Source organism: Ichthyophthirius multifiliis, assembly GCF_000220395.1.
Source record: "Ichthyophthirius multifiliis unplaced genomic scaffold scaff_1120509251244, whole genome shotgun sequence".
Classification (NCBI taxonomy): domain Eukaryota; phylum Ciliophora; class Oligohymenophorea; order Hymenostomatida; genus Ichthyophthirius; species Ichthyophthirius multifiliis.
The window spans coordinates 1-16,569 of NW_004086063.1; the positions used below are offsets into that span (position 1 = coordinate 1).

General features: G+C 17.0%; 4 protein-coding genes across 4 annotated transcripts, besides 26 other annotated features; 2 read left to right on the forward strand and 2 right to left on the reverse strand. All coding sequences in view use genetic code 6, as the record gives it.

The window, feature by feature from the left end:
* The first annotated feature begins 272 nt into the window (after positions 1–272).
* Positions 273–337: a microsatellite.
* Positions 338–2,897: 2,560 nt separating this feature from the next.
* On the forward strand, positions 2,898–3,918 carry IMG5_167260 (hypothetical protein; the record flags this gene model as incomplete). Its single annotated transcript, XM_004030061.1, has 1 exon — positions 2,898–3,918. A coding segment is annotated over one exon (762 nt), but the record flags the coding sequence as incomplete, so codon positions are not given.
* Positions 3,198–3,261: a microsatellite.
* Positions 3,216–3,312: a microsatellite.
* Positions 3,235–3,322: a microsatellite.
* Positions 3,246–3,311: a microsatellite.
* A 1,306-nt stretch (positions 3,919–5,224) lies between the features above and the next one.
* Positions 5,225–5,267: a microsatellite.
* Positions 5,268–5,404: 137 nt separating this feature from the next.
* Positions 5,405–5,494: a microsatellite.
* Positions 5,425–5,493: a microsatellite.
* Positions 5,492–5,550: a microsatellite.
* A 755-nt stretch (positions 5,551–6,305) lies between these two features.
* Positions 6,306–6,344: a microsatellite.
* Positions 6,345–7,530: 1,186 nt separating this feature from the next.
* IMG5_167270 (transcription factor a general transcription factor, putative) lies at positions 7,531–7,872 on the forward strand (the record flags this gene model as incomplete). The annotated part of the gene is made up of 1 exon (XM_004030062.1): positions 7,531–7,872. The coding sequence occupies one exon, from the start codon at positions 7,531–7,533 to the stop codon at positions 7,870–7,872; it is 342 nt and encodes a 113-aa protein (XP_004030110.1).
* Positions 7,873–8,453: 581 nt separating this feature from the next.
* IMG5_167280 (hypothetical protein) lies at positions 8,454–10,377 on the reverse strand (the record flags this gene model as incomplete). The annotated part of the gene is made up of 5 exons (XM_004030063.1): positions 8,454–8,923; positions 9,095–9,212; positions 9,837–9,925; positions 9,986–10,186; positions 10,287–10,377. 5 exons carry the CDS (start codon positions 10,375–10,377, stop codon positions 8,454–8,456), a joined length of 969 nt encoding a protein of 322 aa, XP_004030111.1.
* Positions 9,244–9,306: a microsatellite.
* Positions 9,330–9,372: a microsatellite.
* Positions 9,562–9,611: a microsatellite.
* Positions 9,596–9,645: a microsatellite.
* Positions 10,192–10,234: a microsatellite.
* A 2,980-nt stretch (positions 10,378–13,357) lies between the features above and the next one.
* Positions 13,358–13,403: a microsatellite.
* A 355-nt stretch (positions 13,404–13,758) lies between these two features.
* Positions 13,759–13,791: a microsatellite.
* Positions 13,792–14,341: 550 nt separating this feature from the next.
* Positions 14,342–14,501: a microsatellite.
* Positions 14,438–14,538: a microsatellite.
* Positions 14,444–14,515: a microsatellite.
* Positions 14,476–14,520: a microsatellite.
* A 25-nt stretch (positions 14,539–14,563) lies between the features above and the next one.
* Positions 14,564–14,592: a microsatellite.
* Positions 14,593–14,611: 19 nt separating this feature from the next.
* IMG5_167290 (hypothetical protein) lies at positions 14,612–16,522 on the reverse strand (the record flags this gene model as incomplete). Its single annotated transcript, XM_004030064.1, has 8 exons — positions 14,612–14,731; positions 14,775–15,035; positions 15,086–15,302; positions 15,357–15,541; positions 15,602–15,862; positions 15,922–16,047; positions 16,133–16,339; positions 16,424–16,522. The coding sequence occupies 8 exons, from the start codon at positions 16,520–16,522 to the stop codon at positions 14,612–14,614; spliced, it is 1,476 nt and encodes a 491-aa protein (XP_004030112.1).
* Positions 15,307–15,346: a microsatellite.
* Positions 15,560–15,598: a microsatellite.
* Positions 15,986–16,016: a microsatellite.
* Positions 16,066–16,109: a microsatellite.
* Positions 16,523–16,569: the final 47 nt, after the last annotated feature.

Below are 16,569 nucleotides of genomic sequence, written 5' to 3' on the forward strand. Positions count from 1 at the left end.
TTATTTAAATATTCTTTTAATATATTACTAACATATTATATATAATTAATTTTTTTTTATTCTAAATTTAATTTATAATATTAGTATTTTTTTTTTTTTTTTCTTAATAATTTTTAGATTATTTTTAGTTTTAATATATATTTTTTTTATTTTCTTTTTCTTTCTTCCAATTTTTAATAAATTTACTAATAATATCAATAAATAAGTTTGAAATTTTCTCTTTTTTATAATTTTTTTTATTTTAGATTTTAAAAATATTTATTTAATAATAAATAATATAATATGAATAAATTATTTTTTTTTATATAATTTAATAATTGAAATTATTTTTCTTTTACCAGATTTTATTTAATATTAAGCTTATAAAAAATCTTTGTTATGGATTGTATTTTAATTTAATATTTATATAGATTATTTATTTTTATTATTTATCAATTTTAGATAATTTAAATATTATTATTATTTTTTTATACTAATCTTTGTTTTATAGTTATTACTTTTTGCTTAATTATTCACTTCTTTTTATTCAATATAATTTATTTTTATTTATTAAATTATTTTCAAATTTCCTAACATTTCACTTGTTTATAACTTTTTCTTTGGTATTTTTACTAATTTTTACTTGTTTATTTTATATTTTTTTATTCTTTTTAAACTTTCTACTTTTTTGTTTGATATTGAAGATAAACATTGATATTGAAATTGTGTTTTGAATTCTTCTTTATATAGGTATAGATTAGAATATTTTCTTATTATTTCAAATTTAAAATGTTTTAATTATAAATCACTTATTAATAATTTTAAAATTATTTTTTTATAATAACATTCATTTAAGTTAATTAATATATATATCTTTTTTTTATTATAATTTTACCTTAAAAATCAAATATTTTAATAAAAAAAGCAAAGATGATCAATACCAAAAAAACAAAATTATATTAAAAACTTAAAAAAACACAAGTATAATTATAATTTAAAAAATAAAAATAAAAAATTTAGTTGAAGAAACTTCTACCTGCATAAAATATTTAATATTAATATTTACAGCAAGTATAGGCATAGGAGGATTTTATAATATGGGTTTTCAATCATATATAAAAAAGCAACTTACATAATAAATGAATATGTCATCATAATAATATTTATATTTAGTTTTAATAACTCCTCTTCCAAACATAATATTATCATTATTATCTCCATTTTTAATTGAAAGAATAGGAATAAAGAAATCATTATTATATTTATGTTTATTAATGGTAATAGGATAATCATTATGTTTAGTATCAGTATATATTAAATACTACAATTTATTACTAATAGGCAAGTCAATATTTATGATTGGATAAGAAATCGTATATGTCCCGTAAACATATATATTTTCAAAATGGTTTAAACAAAAAGGATTAACATTTGCATTTTCTACTGGTATTTTCGCTAATAAGATTGGAAATGCCTTTTCTGGAATTTTATATCCCTATTTATTTGATGTAAATCAAAGTTTGGTTCTTCCTTTTTTTGTAGGATGCTTAATTTGTGTATTTTCTTTTTTTGTGCTCTTTTGGTGGCTTTTCTTGATAAAACCTCTGATTTTTAGTAAGAAAATAATAAAAACAAAAGCTTATAAGAAACATTTGATAGCTTTAAATTCAAAAGCTATATTTTCTGGGTTTATAGTATTTAATCTTTATTAATCATTGGAGGATTTTTCTCTTTCAATAATTTCTTATAAACTATTCTTATTAAAAAGTTTAATTTCCATTAAACTACAGCAGGATAGATAATTTCTATACCTTTTTGGATTTCTTTTATTTAACCTGTATTCGGATTAGTAACTGATTATATTGGTAAAAGAGTTTTTGGTTTGATTTTCGCAGGTTTATTAGGACTTTCTACAATGCTTGTGCTTTATTTTGGATAAGAAAGTTTGTTTTTGGTTGTTTTAGCTTTAATTATCTTTGGATTATATTTAACAACTGCTACTACTTATTTATATCCTACAATTCCTTTATTATGTAATCATTATAATCATAATTCTGCTATAGCAATTAATTCATGTTTTAGAAATATTGGATTTTCCATGCTGTCTTTTGTAGGAGGTATTATAATTGATTGGAAAGGAATATAAGATTTTTTAATATTGTATATTATAATTTAATCATGTGCCTTATTTTTTTGCTTTTTGATTTATTTACTTGATTTTTAAAAAGGAGGAAAGATAAACTCTAAAAATCCTTAAACTTTTGGAAAATATTATAATGATGATAAACTTATTGAGTCTATAGATAATTGAGCATTTTTTTAATTGTTAATAATATATAAATAATTTAATAAAAATTGTTTGTTTTTATAAAATAATTAGTTCAAATATTTTAATATTTTTAAAGAAAAGATTTTATATAGTTAATAGTTTAGTATTTTATAAATTCGTATATTTTATTATAGTGTTTTTATATATATTTAATATAGATTTAATTTTTAAATAAAAAGATTTAAATTTTTTTTTCATTTATATGTATTATATAAGATAATTAAAATCTATGAATAGATGATTTAATAAAATGTAAATTTAATTTAATAAATAAAAAAAAAAAATTAAATATAAAATGTAAAAAATTCATAAATCCAATTTTATTATGATTATATATAAAAAATAAACTAGAAAGGAAATTATAATAAAGGAATATCATAATATTTTAAAAAAATGCTTATAAATAAAAAATATGACAATATATTAGGTGATTATTTATAAAATGAAATTAAATAAATATATAAATCATAAAAAGAAGAAATTAAAATTAATAAAATTATTAATTTTTTAGAAAATAATAGTAAAAATTAAGATATATTAAATTAAATTATATTCGATTTTTAAAAAAAATTGAATAACCATCTAAAAGTACAATATTTGCAATAAGATGTGCATATTAGTAATCAGGTTAACCAAAAATATTATACTTGTAAAAATTATTAAAGAATAAATCATTAAAAACATAAAGAACTGTTATTAAAGATAATTTAGTATATAATCTACCAATAGATAAAAATTAAAATAATAATTAATAAAAACTCTTTAGAATATAGTTAATTTTACAAAGATTTATTTAAGCCATGCTTTAATGATTTTATAGATATTAATAGAAAATTATTTTTTGAAAAACATGAAAATAAAAATAATTAATTAAAAATAAAAATAATATTTTATTTATTAAATAATATATTAATTTAATTAATTAATTATTTATTTATTATTTTATTTATTTAATTTTATTTTATATTTATTATTTTTATATATTATTATTTTTTTTTTATTTAAAATTTATTAATAAAAATTAATTATTATTTAATTTTATATTTATAATATATAATTTAATATATATCTTTTTTAACTTTATTTATAAAATAAAATATTTACACAAAAAATAAAATATATAAATTTTTTTATTTAAGATATTTTAAATAAAAATAAAAATGTTATAAGTTAGTGTATGTTTTTTTTGTAAAATAGAAAACGATTAAGTAAACTATTATTCTAATCCTTGTAAAAATTGTGTACTAACTTCTAAAAAAGTATTTGTATGTATACCTTGTATGAAATAATTTAGATAGTAAAACTTTTAATGTCTTATTTGTTATAAAGAATAGCCTTAAAAAGTAGATGAATTATACAAATTATTTAACTAATATAAATTAGGATTTGATTTTTAAGCAGGTGTAATATTTTATAGTGTTTTATAAAACAATTCTTCAGAAATACCTGAGTTAGCTGATTTCCTACCAATGATATGCTTTGATTTGGAAGTTTAAAAAGAATCAAAATAATAATAAAGCAAAAATTCATACTTTAATATTTAAAATAAAATATAAAGAATAGAAATGGTTAAGCATTCAGAAAATGCTAATTAAGAAAAAACACATTAACAAATTGTAAAAATTTTAATTATTTTATAATATAAATATTAAAATAAAACAGTTGTTTGATTATGCTTGGGGAGAAATTAGTTAAATAAGAGGTTAAAGTACTGTAAACATAAGTAATTCCCAGACTTTATTAACTGGAGGTTTTTATAGAGATTTAGATTATTTATAAGGGGAAGAATACAATCTAAGAATAATAAAGCAAGGAGTAAATTAATTATCCACAAATAAAATTAATTACGAATAATATGATGAATTGGTAGAAGAAATTCGTTAAAATTATGAGGCTGATTTATAAAAAAAATACAATAATCCGGAATTCAGCCTTCCATATTTTTATCCATTCACTAACTAATGTTTTATAATATAATTATTTAAAGAAAGAAAAGTATAAGCTTTATGGGCATAATACTTTAAATTTCCACGTGCATATCATTCTTCAGTAGTTTGTAAAGACAAAATATTTATTTTAGGAGGAGTTTGTAATGGAACATTTTATTCAAGTGTAGAAATGGCAGAAATAAAAAGAGACAAAGAAGGAAACGTCGTTTAAATTTCAGAATTTTAAGATATGTAACCAATGTAATTTGCTAGAGCACATTTTTCTACTGTTTATTAGTCTAATTAAAATGCTATTTATGTTGCTGGTGGGTACTTTTGGTTTGGATAGTATTTAACTAAATTCAAAATTGAAAAATACTTAATTGATAGTAATATATGGTAGGATATTACTATTAATTACGGAAATATAAAAGAAACATAGCTTAATAAATTTTAAGGAGTTACTATAGCATCTTGGGAAAATGATTTAATAATTTTTGGAGGAATTCAAAGTATATATTAAAATAATATTATATTTAGATAAATATTTTTTGTTATTTTTATTAAAAAAAAGAAAAGAACGATTTATTGTTTGAATTTAAAAATAAAGATAAAAAAAAAGAAGGAGATCTTGGAAATTCTTATGCCTTTTTACTAAATTAAAATAAATTACATGATAATGTTTTGGATTTGAGTATTATTTATGAAGAAATAATTGAATGTAATCTTCCAAAATATATGTTTACTAATTTAACTAATTAAGAAGATAATAGTTAGTTTGGCAAAAAAAAAGGTTAGTAATATAGATATTTATTTATAAGCTCTTTCATTTAAACTGAATTGGTATTTTAAGTAATTAGAATTAAAAAAAATGGACATAAAATAGAATTCAAAGATAGATTAAAATCTAGAGTTAATGTACCAGTAATATAAAGTGAAGAAATTCTAGAAAGCTTTGATGGATTATCAATAAGTATGTTTTCTTGAGAAATAAAAAAAAATATTTATAAAAATAAATAAATATATATATATATATATATAAATATTTTAATTTTAATTATTAATTATATAATTTTTAAATTTATTTTATATATTTAAGATAATAATAAATTAAAAATTAATATAATAAATTTATAAAAAACTATATTTAATTTTTAACATTATATAGAAAAAAAAAATATATAAAATTAATACTATAAAAAAAAAAAATTTAATAATTATATAAATTAAAAAATAAATATTAATATATATATAAATTTATATTTATATTTATATTTATATTTATATTTATATTTATATTTATATTTATTTTTAACTTTACGCATTATTATATATTGCATGTTTTTTTAATTTTTTTTTTTTATATAATATGATAAAATATATTTATTTTTTTCATATTACTATAAAATAACTGAAATAATTTTTCTATTTAATTTCTATTTCTTTCAAGATATATCTGATTCACTCCTTTTTTTTTTTGTATTACATTTTATTAATTATATTGATATATTTAATTAATTTTTTATTTTTTAAATATTTTTAAAATATAAAAGGAAAAAATAAATAAAGAAAAATCATAGATAAAAATTTCATAAAAAAAATTAAACAAATCTTATCTTAAATTATGTATAACCAACCATTTTAAAATATTAGCCAATAATATTAAAATAATTTCTTATAATAACCTAATTAATTAATTTAAAATAATTTTTAACATAATTTATTTTTCTAAATGGCTGTAAACAATTAATTCGAAAATAATATTGAAAAATGCAGAAAACAAATAATAAAAGGTTATCTTCATATAAAAAATAGTTAAAATATTTATTCTGATTCTAATACTGATTAGGTTTCAAAAGATAATTTTTAAATCAATAATTAAATTTTTAGAGCTGCAAGTAATGACAAAATGAATATTATAAATAATATGTAAAAAAATTAAAATATTAGTCTAATATAGAAGCCAGTATATAAAGAAAGTTAAAGTATAGAAATAATATAATAATATTAGTTATTATAGAGTTAAATAAATTAATATATTCCAATTAAAGAGAATTAAAGATAATAATTATTAAATAATAAAATAAACTATTAATAATAACAATAAAAGTTATAATAATAATAATTATCAAAATAGGTATCAATATAAAATATTGGTAATTCAATTATCATGGAATAAAAATATTTAAATGAATTAAATTCATAAATTAGTCAACTTAAATAATAATAATAATATTTACAAAATTAACCTTAATAAAATTAATAAAAACTTCTCAAAATTTAATAAATAATCAATTTATTATAAGACTAATATTAAAAAGGCATTATCAAACTATGCTAAAAATAAGAACTTGAAAAAATTCAACTTAAAATACAAAACCAATAATAATTTAGCAACGATGTTTTTTCTTTAAATAATCAAAAAAATCAATTTATTAGAAATAATGTTTAGAAAGCTTTCTAAAAATAACCTTCAGCTTCTTTTAATATTAATTCTTAATAGAATATAGTTGAAAATGAAATAATACAATAATAAGAAAGAACTCAAAAAAATTTTAAAATACAAAGTCCTGAAGAATAATAACCAGGGCAAACAAATTTAAAAAGTTTAAAAGTTTAAGAACAAAAATAAACAATAATACCCTAACTATCTATTAAAGAAGAATTTTCTTTTGACTAATGCTTTAATTAAGATTTTTTTTAAAACTAATAATAATAATAAACAAACTAAGCGCAATAGATATCAATAAATCTAAACTAAATCATTAAAAAACCTAATTTTAAACATGAAAATGAACAAAAAAACAACATAAGAGTAATAGAAGAAGAATATTAATAAGAAATAAGCAACAAATAAATCGAAGAAAATGATAAAAATAAATTATAACAATTTTAAACAGAAGAAGAAGAAATAAACAATAAAAAAACGAAGAATTTTTAGAATCCTTAACGAAACCCCAAATAACCATAATAGATAAATCTATAAAACCTAAATTAGAAAAATTAGAAGAATAAGTAGAAAGAATATTCGATAAGTTAAAATTTGCATGCTCAAAGATAAAGCCTATTGCTTTTTAACTATGTAAGAAAATAATTTGCGAAAAAAGTAATAATCAACTTTTAAAATCTAAGCCTTATTAATTCATTGCTGCCGCTTTAATTATTCATGCTTCTAGATTAGTTGCAAATCCTATCACAGTTAAAAATGTTGCTAAAGAAACTTAAATTAAAGAAAAATAAATCAGCAAGGTTTTTTTATATCTTAAGTAAAATATTGAAGGCTTTAATAATAAAATGCCTAATCCTGAAGTTTTCATTAAAGTTATTTGCTAAAAAATGGATCTTGAGCCCAAAATATATGATACAGCTATATATCTTAATCAAAAAGCTATAGAAAAGAATATAATTAATGGATAACATGCTGCAACTATAGCAGCAAGTATTGTTAAATTGGCTGCTTCTTTATATGATGTGGAATTACCTGTTAAATAAATTTGTGAAACTTCTAATGTATGCTAAATTTCTTTAAGATCACTTTATAGATAAATATATCCTTAAAGATTTAAACTTATAGAAGAAAATAATAAATTATGTAATGATATTAATAAAATTAAAAAAAACAATATTTAGTAATGATTTAATTTATTTTATATATTATTACTTAATTGATATATATATCAATATATATTTATATACATTAAAATACAAATTTTATTTAAATATGTTTTTGATTCTATTTTATTTTTTTTGTTTTACAGCTATTAATTATATAAATATTTTATGATTTTTTAAATTCTACTTGAAAATTTATCAAGATTATTAATTTGTTTTATATATTTATTGATTTTCTTAATTTTTCATATATCATTTTTTTTAATAAAGAATTTCATAACATAATTTTAATTTTTTTATTTATTTATTTAATATAATATTTTTAAATATGTGATAGTAAATGATAATGATATTATTTTAATTAAATTTTCAATATAATATTTAATTTTTTTGTTTATGTATTATTCTTAAAATCTCAATTTAAAAAAAAAAAGGGAAAACAATAAATTAATAGCAATTGACAATATTTTTTAATTAAGTTTTTAAAAAGAATGAGTAAAAATAAAAATAAGTATATTAATATTATTACTTATATTTATTCTATAAAAAAAAAAATTTCATATATAAAAATAAATATATAAGATGTCATAAAAAAATATATGTTTTCATCTTGAAGCTTATAGTATTTTGAGTAATTCCAAAAATATCATAATTATATCGATATATAACATCATAGCTCCAACGACATAATCATCAACCGAAAGTTCATATTTTTTTCCACCAGCAATAAGTTAAGTGTCATAAATTAAATAAATCGAATATAATATAACACTCAAAGCACAATAAATAATATAAATAGTTTTTTGATGACTAAATGTAGCGAAAAATCCGAAAATAATCAACACAATAAAAAAGCAAAATATAAATCCACCCATCATTGTGAAGTCAGTTTTTGTATAAAATGCATAAGCAGTTAAAGCTAAACTTACTCCTAAAGTCATTACAGCGGCAATAAGTACAAGATTTTATCCATTATTTTAGCTTCCTAAAATAGAACATGTACAACTAACCATATATGACATAGCAAGGGTGAACAAAATTAAACAAATATAATTTTAAGGAACTTATCTTGCAACTTTTTTATAACAAAAAATTGCATACTCAGTAATTATCATGATTCCCATACACATATAAAATAACCACATATTATTTTATTAAAATTTTAAAAAGGCTTTACTCTTTATTGTTAATATAGTCATTAGTACTGTTAATAATAACTAAGAAAACATTATTAAATATACTTTACGTATAAATCCCATCCTACTATTTCCTAATAATCCTTAAGTCAATTTATCATCATATTAATTTTCAAGATCGTATTCTTACTGAGGATTTGATACGTAATTATTGTATTGATTATTTTGCTAATTATTATATATAATTTGTTATTATTGTTAATTTTAAGGTTAAGGAGGATATTAATAATTTTAAGGTTAAGGAGGATATTAATAATTTTAATTTTTATAATCTGCCATTTGATTTTTTTATTTATTAATTATTATTTTAATTTATATAATTAATATTACTATTAATTTTCTATTATTAATTTATGAATAAATAAATATATTTAATTACTTAATTCTTTTTTACTCTTTGTTTTTTTTTGTTTTTTTTGTATCTTTTCAAATAATTTTATTATATATCTGATCAGATATTCATAAATATAGTTTAAATTTAATTAAATGAAGAAAATTAATTTTAAATTAAATAAAATTATAAATAATTTTATCTAATTATATAAATATTTATAATAATTTATAAATTAAAAATAATAAATTATAATTAAAAATAAAATTTTCAAACAGAAACATAATAAATAAAAAAAAAAAAATATTTTGATTTAATATAATTAATAATTATACATCAATATTTATTATCTCAAAGGAATAATTTAACCAAAATATTATTTATATCTTAAACTAAAATTTTCTTCAAGAGTTTTAAAATCCAAAAGTCGCAAAAATATCATTATCATTTTCTTATTATACTTCATTAGAACTTTGCTTAGAGAAATTCCAAATATCTTCATTTTCACATTATTATTAATCATTATTATCTATTTAACTATTATTTTAATCTATTAATAATAATATTTTTTAACATAAATACTTATACTTATATTATAAAAAAAAAATACTATTAAAGAACGATTCAATATCATAATTAAAATCTTAATTATTATTTTAATGATTTTCATTATTACCAATTTCTTCTTTAATATCGTCAATATTTTTGCTTTCAGTACTTTATTCTAGTATCTTATGTTAGCCTATATCCGTATTATTATTTTTATTAGTTTTTTCTAAATATTCAGACTTAAATTTATCCCAAATTTAATCTTAAAAAAAAATATAAAAAAAAAAAAAAAATGAAAAAAATGAAAAAACTTTAATCCAAAAATTAATAAATTATATTTTCTTATTCATTATCTTAAATACAATTAGCAATTTTAGTCAAATGTCCTAAATTACCCTTTCTATATCCTCCATGTTTACAAAAAATATTTTCAGATTACAATGTTTAACCCATTTTTTCTAAAAAGCCAATTAAATTGGCTTTTTCGAATAAATTATTTTACAAAACTTCACATTTTATACTTTCAGTTAATATTTTTTCAACCAAGCTATGTAACATATTATTCCATTCATATTCTTCGAAAAACTTCAAAGCCAATTCAAAAAAGTTTGTTTTCGATATTTCTTCTACAATGGAATTATGCTTCAATTTTATACATTAAAGCATAAGTTCGAAAATCTTAATTCTTATTTTTCCAAAAGGCTTTACTTTTTGTAAATATGCAGTATCTAAAAATTCTTTTACTTCATATTTTTATAAATATTATATTATTTTATTTATTCCATTGCTAAAACAAATTACACTTCTATCAAAATCAATATCATATTCTTTTAATTAAGCTTCTTCATTTGGAAGAGTTCTTCTTCCCTTTTATTAAATAAATAAATATATATATAAATTAATTTAAAGAAAAATACTAAGATAATATAAAATAAAGCAATCATATTAGTTAAAATAAGTAAACTATGGTAAACTTTATCTTCAGAACAAGGTGAAGTAAAACAATCAAGTAAAGATTTAATATATTATTCGCTTGTAATATGTTCTAAAATAATTTTACCATCTTAAATAAATGTATATTAATTGCAAATTTCATTAATAATATGTAAGCAATTTGTAGCTACTTCCAAATTGCTATTTTCATTAATTATTTACTCAAAAAGCTTGTCTAAAAGTTTTAATTTTATTTATGTGAATTCATCACTTTATTACATATGTCCTATTGCTTTATATAATATTTCAGACATAGATCTACTATGCATTTATTCACATATGGAATATAAAATATCATTATTTTCAAATAAATATAGAAAAATCTATTTTAAATAAAAAAATTAATTTTATTTATTTATATATGGTTTATTTATTATACTTCGCTTTCTCTATTGTGATTTTTTAAAATTTATTATAATTAATTGAAAATTCGAGCTACATATCCTGCTAAAGTAATATTAACTTTAGTTTCCTTATTTTATACAAAACTCATTAATAATCCAAAAAGATATTTACTATCTTTAGGAATTTGTTTGTATTTTTATATGTATTTCTTTTATTATTCAACATGAACTTTTCTTTGTTTTTCATATTCTGTTAATATCTCGTTCATTATTTCTTCTGCTTTTTTTACTATTTCTTCATTTATGTGATCAGTTTCTTATTTTGCTTATTGTTCTATATTAATTTTTATTTCTGGAAATATATCCATATCATCTGAATCATATTCATTTTCATTTTCATTTTCCTCTTCTTATTCTATTTTATCATCTTCTTTACTATTATTTTTTGGATTTACTCCTTCTAAAATATCTAAAAACTCTTCTTCATATAGTTCAGAATCATTTTCATTTGCATTACTATCAAAAAATTGATGCATAACTATTTCTGAAGGACAAGAAAGGATTTCACAAGACATAAAAGGATACCTTTTTTTTATAATACTAAAAATATATAATTTTTTTTTTACGTATATTTCCTTTCTTTGCTTTCATATTCAAAAGGTTCTTCTATTACATATTTTACCATATAACGAAAATCATCATTATTTAATCTTTTATTATTTTAAAATAGAAAAAAAAAAATTATACTTTTTTATCAAAAGTGGATTTTATCCTTTAAATTCTGTTATAATTGTTTCTTATTCTAATAAAGTTTCTATTGACAAATAAGGATCTTAAAACAATTTATCAAATTCATTATTTTCAACGTTTAAAACTTTAAAAATGTCATCCCTTTTTTTTTGATAGTTATTTAAATTATTTGTTAATATTATTTGAATTAAAAATAAATAATTAAATATTTTTTAGGATATTTTTCAATCAAGAATAAATAGTAAATATTGTCGTACAATATGTTTCAATATTTATTAAAATTTTAAAACATAGATTTTTATATAATATAATATTTTTTTACATTTTTATTCTTTCTATTTATTATCAATATTTTTTTATTTTTTTAAATTTAAGCTTTATAAACGAAAACAATATTTATTTTTATTCAAAAATATAAAATATTATAAATAAAATTAATATATTTATTTATTTTATAAAGTGATTTATGGATATATAAATTAATAAGTAAATATACAATATTAACATAAAAATGTATGTTATAATTTTTTTTTATTTTTTTTTCATTTTAAAAAAAAATTGTTTTATATATTTTATTATTATTTCTAACTTTACATATTTTCTTTTTATCCTTTATCTGTTATATTATAATTAATAAGAGCAATATATTTATATTATTCTTAACTGTATTTTTTATACACATTAAAGTTAATTTTTTTACTACTAGCTTCAATAAGATTTAAATATAAGATATTAGCACATTCGATTAAATCTTCTTATTAATAGTTAGTAAAATCCTTCAAATTATCATCCCAAAAAAAAAATTATTTTATATTTTTGAATTTCTCACTTAATAAAATAATAGATGCTGCAATTTTGCTATTTTCAAATTTATTTAATTTCATATTTAATAAGCTTAACTCTAATAAGTATTAACAAAATAGGCTTTGAAATTTATCAAGGTTAACTTAAGATAAGAAAGCTTCCAAAAAATATAAGCGAGAAGGAGCAAACAATTTAAAATTTAGAATATTTAAAATATGGCCCTCACAATTAATAAAATAAAAGCTGTTTTAGTTTTATATTTTTATTTATTTTGCATATTCCGATATGCTAGGAGGATATATTTCTTAGTATTTGGCTGCTATATGAAGACATGTAAAAGCTATAATCCTCAACTTATTATCATCAAGTATAATTTAAGGAATATTGTTTTGAATTTAATCTAAGTATCTTATTAAAATATTCGTTGATAAATGTAATGTTTCTTAGCTTAAATTTAATCTCTACACTAAAGATATAAGAAGATTTATGCTAGTTTAACGAATGCATTCTTAATGAGGAGTTAATATATATTATTATTAATATTAATTCTTTTTTATTTATATTTTAATTATTTTATAATTTTATTTTTTTTACTTAATCTTTTATTAAGTATTGTATTATCTAATATCCATAATCTTTGATATATCCTTCTTTATTATTAAATAGCTAGGCTTGCAATTTTTCTTAATTATTGTTTTCTTCTAAATGATTAATTTCTACCTCGATATCATTAAAGGATTTAAAAGTATCATCTAAAATAGAATTTTATGATTCCGTTGTTTCATCACTTTTTGTACTTAGGCTTGAATTTTGTTTTGGATTTTAACTAAAAAGATCTTTTTGCTTTTAATTTAGAAAAAATTTATTTTGCTAATTGTATTCAGTTATTTAGTTTAATTATAGAAAATCATTTGATAGCCTTTAGAAGAACATTATTTTGTATTTTTTTAGTTAAATATTTTTTATTATAATATTTATTAAAAGTGTGTTTTTTTTTATTAATACATTTATAAAAAAATTATTAGTATTATTTTTTTATTTTAAAATTTAAAAATACTTAAAAAAATAGTGTTTAAATATAAATTTTAAATTAAAAATTTGAATATTTGAATATTATTTAAATAAAAATTATAATTAAAAAATAATGAAAATCTAATTTAATAAAATAAATAGAAATTAGTAAATATCAAAATATTATTTTTTTATTTTCTAAAATAATATTGAAATAACTTTTACTATATTTTTTATTGGTTTCCTTTGTTTTTCTTTCTATTTTTATATGATATAATCTCTTTTACTCTTAAATAAAAACAAAGGTTTATATAATATTTTATTATATTTTATTTTTTATTAATAAATTAATATTAATACTTTTTGTATATTATTGAAAGTGAATTTAATTAATTCTAATAATGTCAGATATTATAAATATTAATAATAAATAACTAACCATTTAGATTTTATTTTTATCTCTTTCGTTTAAAAAGAAATTTATATTTTATCAAAAGTTAAATATTAAAAAATCACTAAATATAACTAATTAATAATCATAAAGATTAAATATAAAAAAACTAAATAATTAATAAACATTTAATAAATAAATATTATTCTCTAAAGATAACTAATTGATAATAATAAATATAAAAATAAAAAAAACTAAATAATAAAATAATATTTAATAATAAAAATAATTATAATAAATAATTTTTTTTAAATAAAAATAGATTTTATATTTTATTAAATTTTTCATATAATATAATATAATATAATATAATATTTTAATTGTAAAATATTAATCAGCCGTACATATTTCTATACATTTCATAATAAATAAATATAGCTGTTGGTTACCCAATAAAGATAAATGAAATCCAAAAAATACAATTTCCAAGTTCAGAATTTTAGATTTTCAAATACTATTAAAAATTGCTAAAAAAATTAAATAAAACAAATTGTTACTTTTGTTAGCTATTTAGAAATTATAATAACGGGTGCTTATATCCATACAGCTATAAAAGCATGATACCCAATTATTCCTAAAGCCCCACTTATAATCCATTCATGTAAAATAGCAGAGAGTGTAAAAACAAGAAAATTTGCTATTACTTTAGAAATACCTTTTTACAATATAGGGGTATAAAAATGCCTTACACACCAATTGTGTACAGGTAAATTCCATAGTTTCCAAAAAGATTCAAAATCATTACAGTTCCACCAATCCTTTTTTATTAATTTATAATCTTTTATTTAAAAAATATATAATTAATTACTAAATAAAACTATCTATCTGCATATTTTAGTAATTCAGAAGTAACATTCAACCAAACTTAAAAGACTCCGTAAAATCCAGCAAGCCAAAAATAAAAACTTGGTATTGATAATTTAATGATTCTTTCAAAAAAAAAAGATAAAGGAGCTTTTTAAATTTCTCTTTAAATTTCATAAGTCTCTGTTAATAAAGGATCTAAATATTAAATCCATAAAACTCTATTTATAATGATTTTTTATAAATTATAAATGATTTTAATAAAATAGTAATACGTTTAAAACATTATCACTAGTATTAATTCCGATATTCTTTTTAAAAGCCATAATTTTCGAATCTTTTAAGTTCGCGGATATATTAATTAGAAGCAAAGGGTAGGAGCAGCTAAAAAGTAAAAAAGATCATAAATTTTTACTAATTAACTTGGATTTTCATAGCATTTATGCAAAATATATAGATTCTTTTATTGAATATATTATTTATAAATAATTATTTAATAAAAAAATATTTTATAAAATACATCTGCACTTGTTTCTGTTTCAGATATAAATTCGCTTAAAGGTTATTTTTTTGCCTTTTCATCTTTTTCGTACATTTCAATCCTTTTTATTATTGAACGGATACTTCTCATTACATGTGCATAACTAATTAATTTTAACCAAATAATAACACTTAATGTAATAATCATTATATTTGATAAAAAAGTTATATCAGTAAATATTTTAGATATTATAGGAGTAAGCAATTATATAGTTAGATTTATTACATTAAATATTACAGTCTTTCATTTTATTTTAAAAAATTATATTTAATTAAAATTTCAAACATAAATATAATTACTAATTTAGAATTAGCATATCCTTTAAAGTTAAGTTTTTAAATAAAAAAAGCTAGGAATACAAAACAAATTTAAATGCAAAATTAAATGCAAAATTTATAATTTACATAAGATAAAGGATGATTCCACTTTTTTAATTTAATATAAAATATAATTTTTATTTATAATATTATTTTTAGTAATAAATATATCAATTTTTTATATAATTTTTACTATATTATGTATTTATAATCCATAAATCCTTAAATTATCAATCATATATCTAATATTATTTACTAAAAGGCATATTGCAGCAACATTTAAAAACCCCTTATAATTTTAAACTGGTGATTCACTACTGAGTAGTGATGTTCTTTCAGCTTTTGCAGGATTATAACTTAAGGGACTTTTATATTTAATAAAAACTTTTATTTCATTAATCTTTTATTAATATTTTATATAAATTAGTTATGATTTTATATTTATTTTTATTTTATAAATATGTAAAATATATTATAAATTTACTAATTCTATTAATTCATTTATTATTGAAGAGGAGTAAGAAGTTAGTTCTAAGATTAAAATAGGACTGTCATATTGATTTTGTTTATAATATAAACGCATTTTTCTTATATTATTTAATTTTATAAAAAAATGATTTTATATTATTA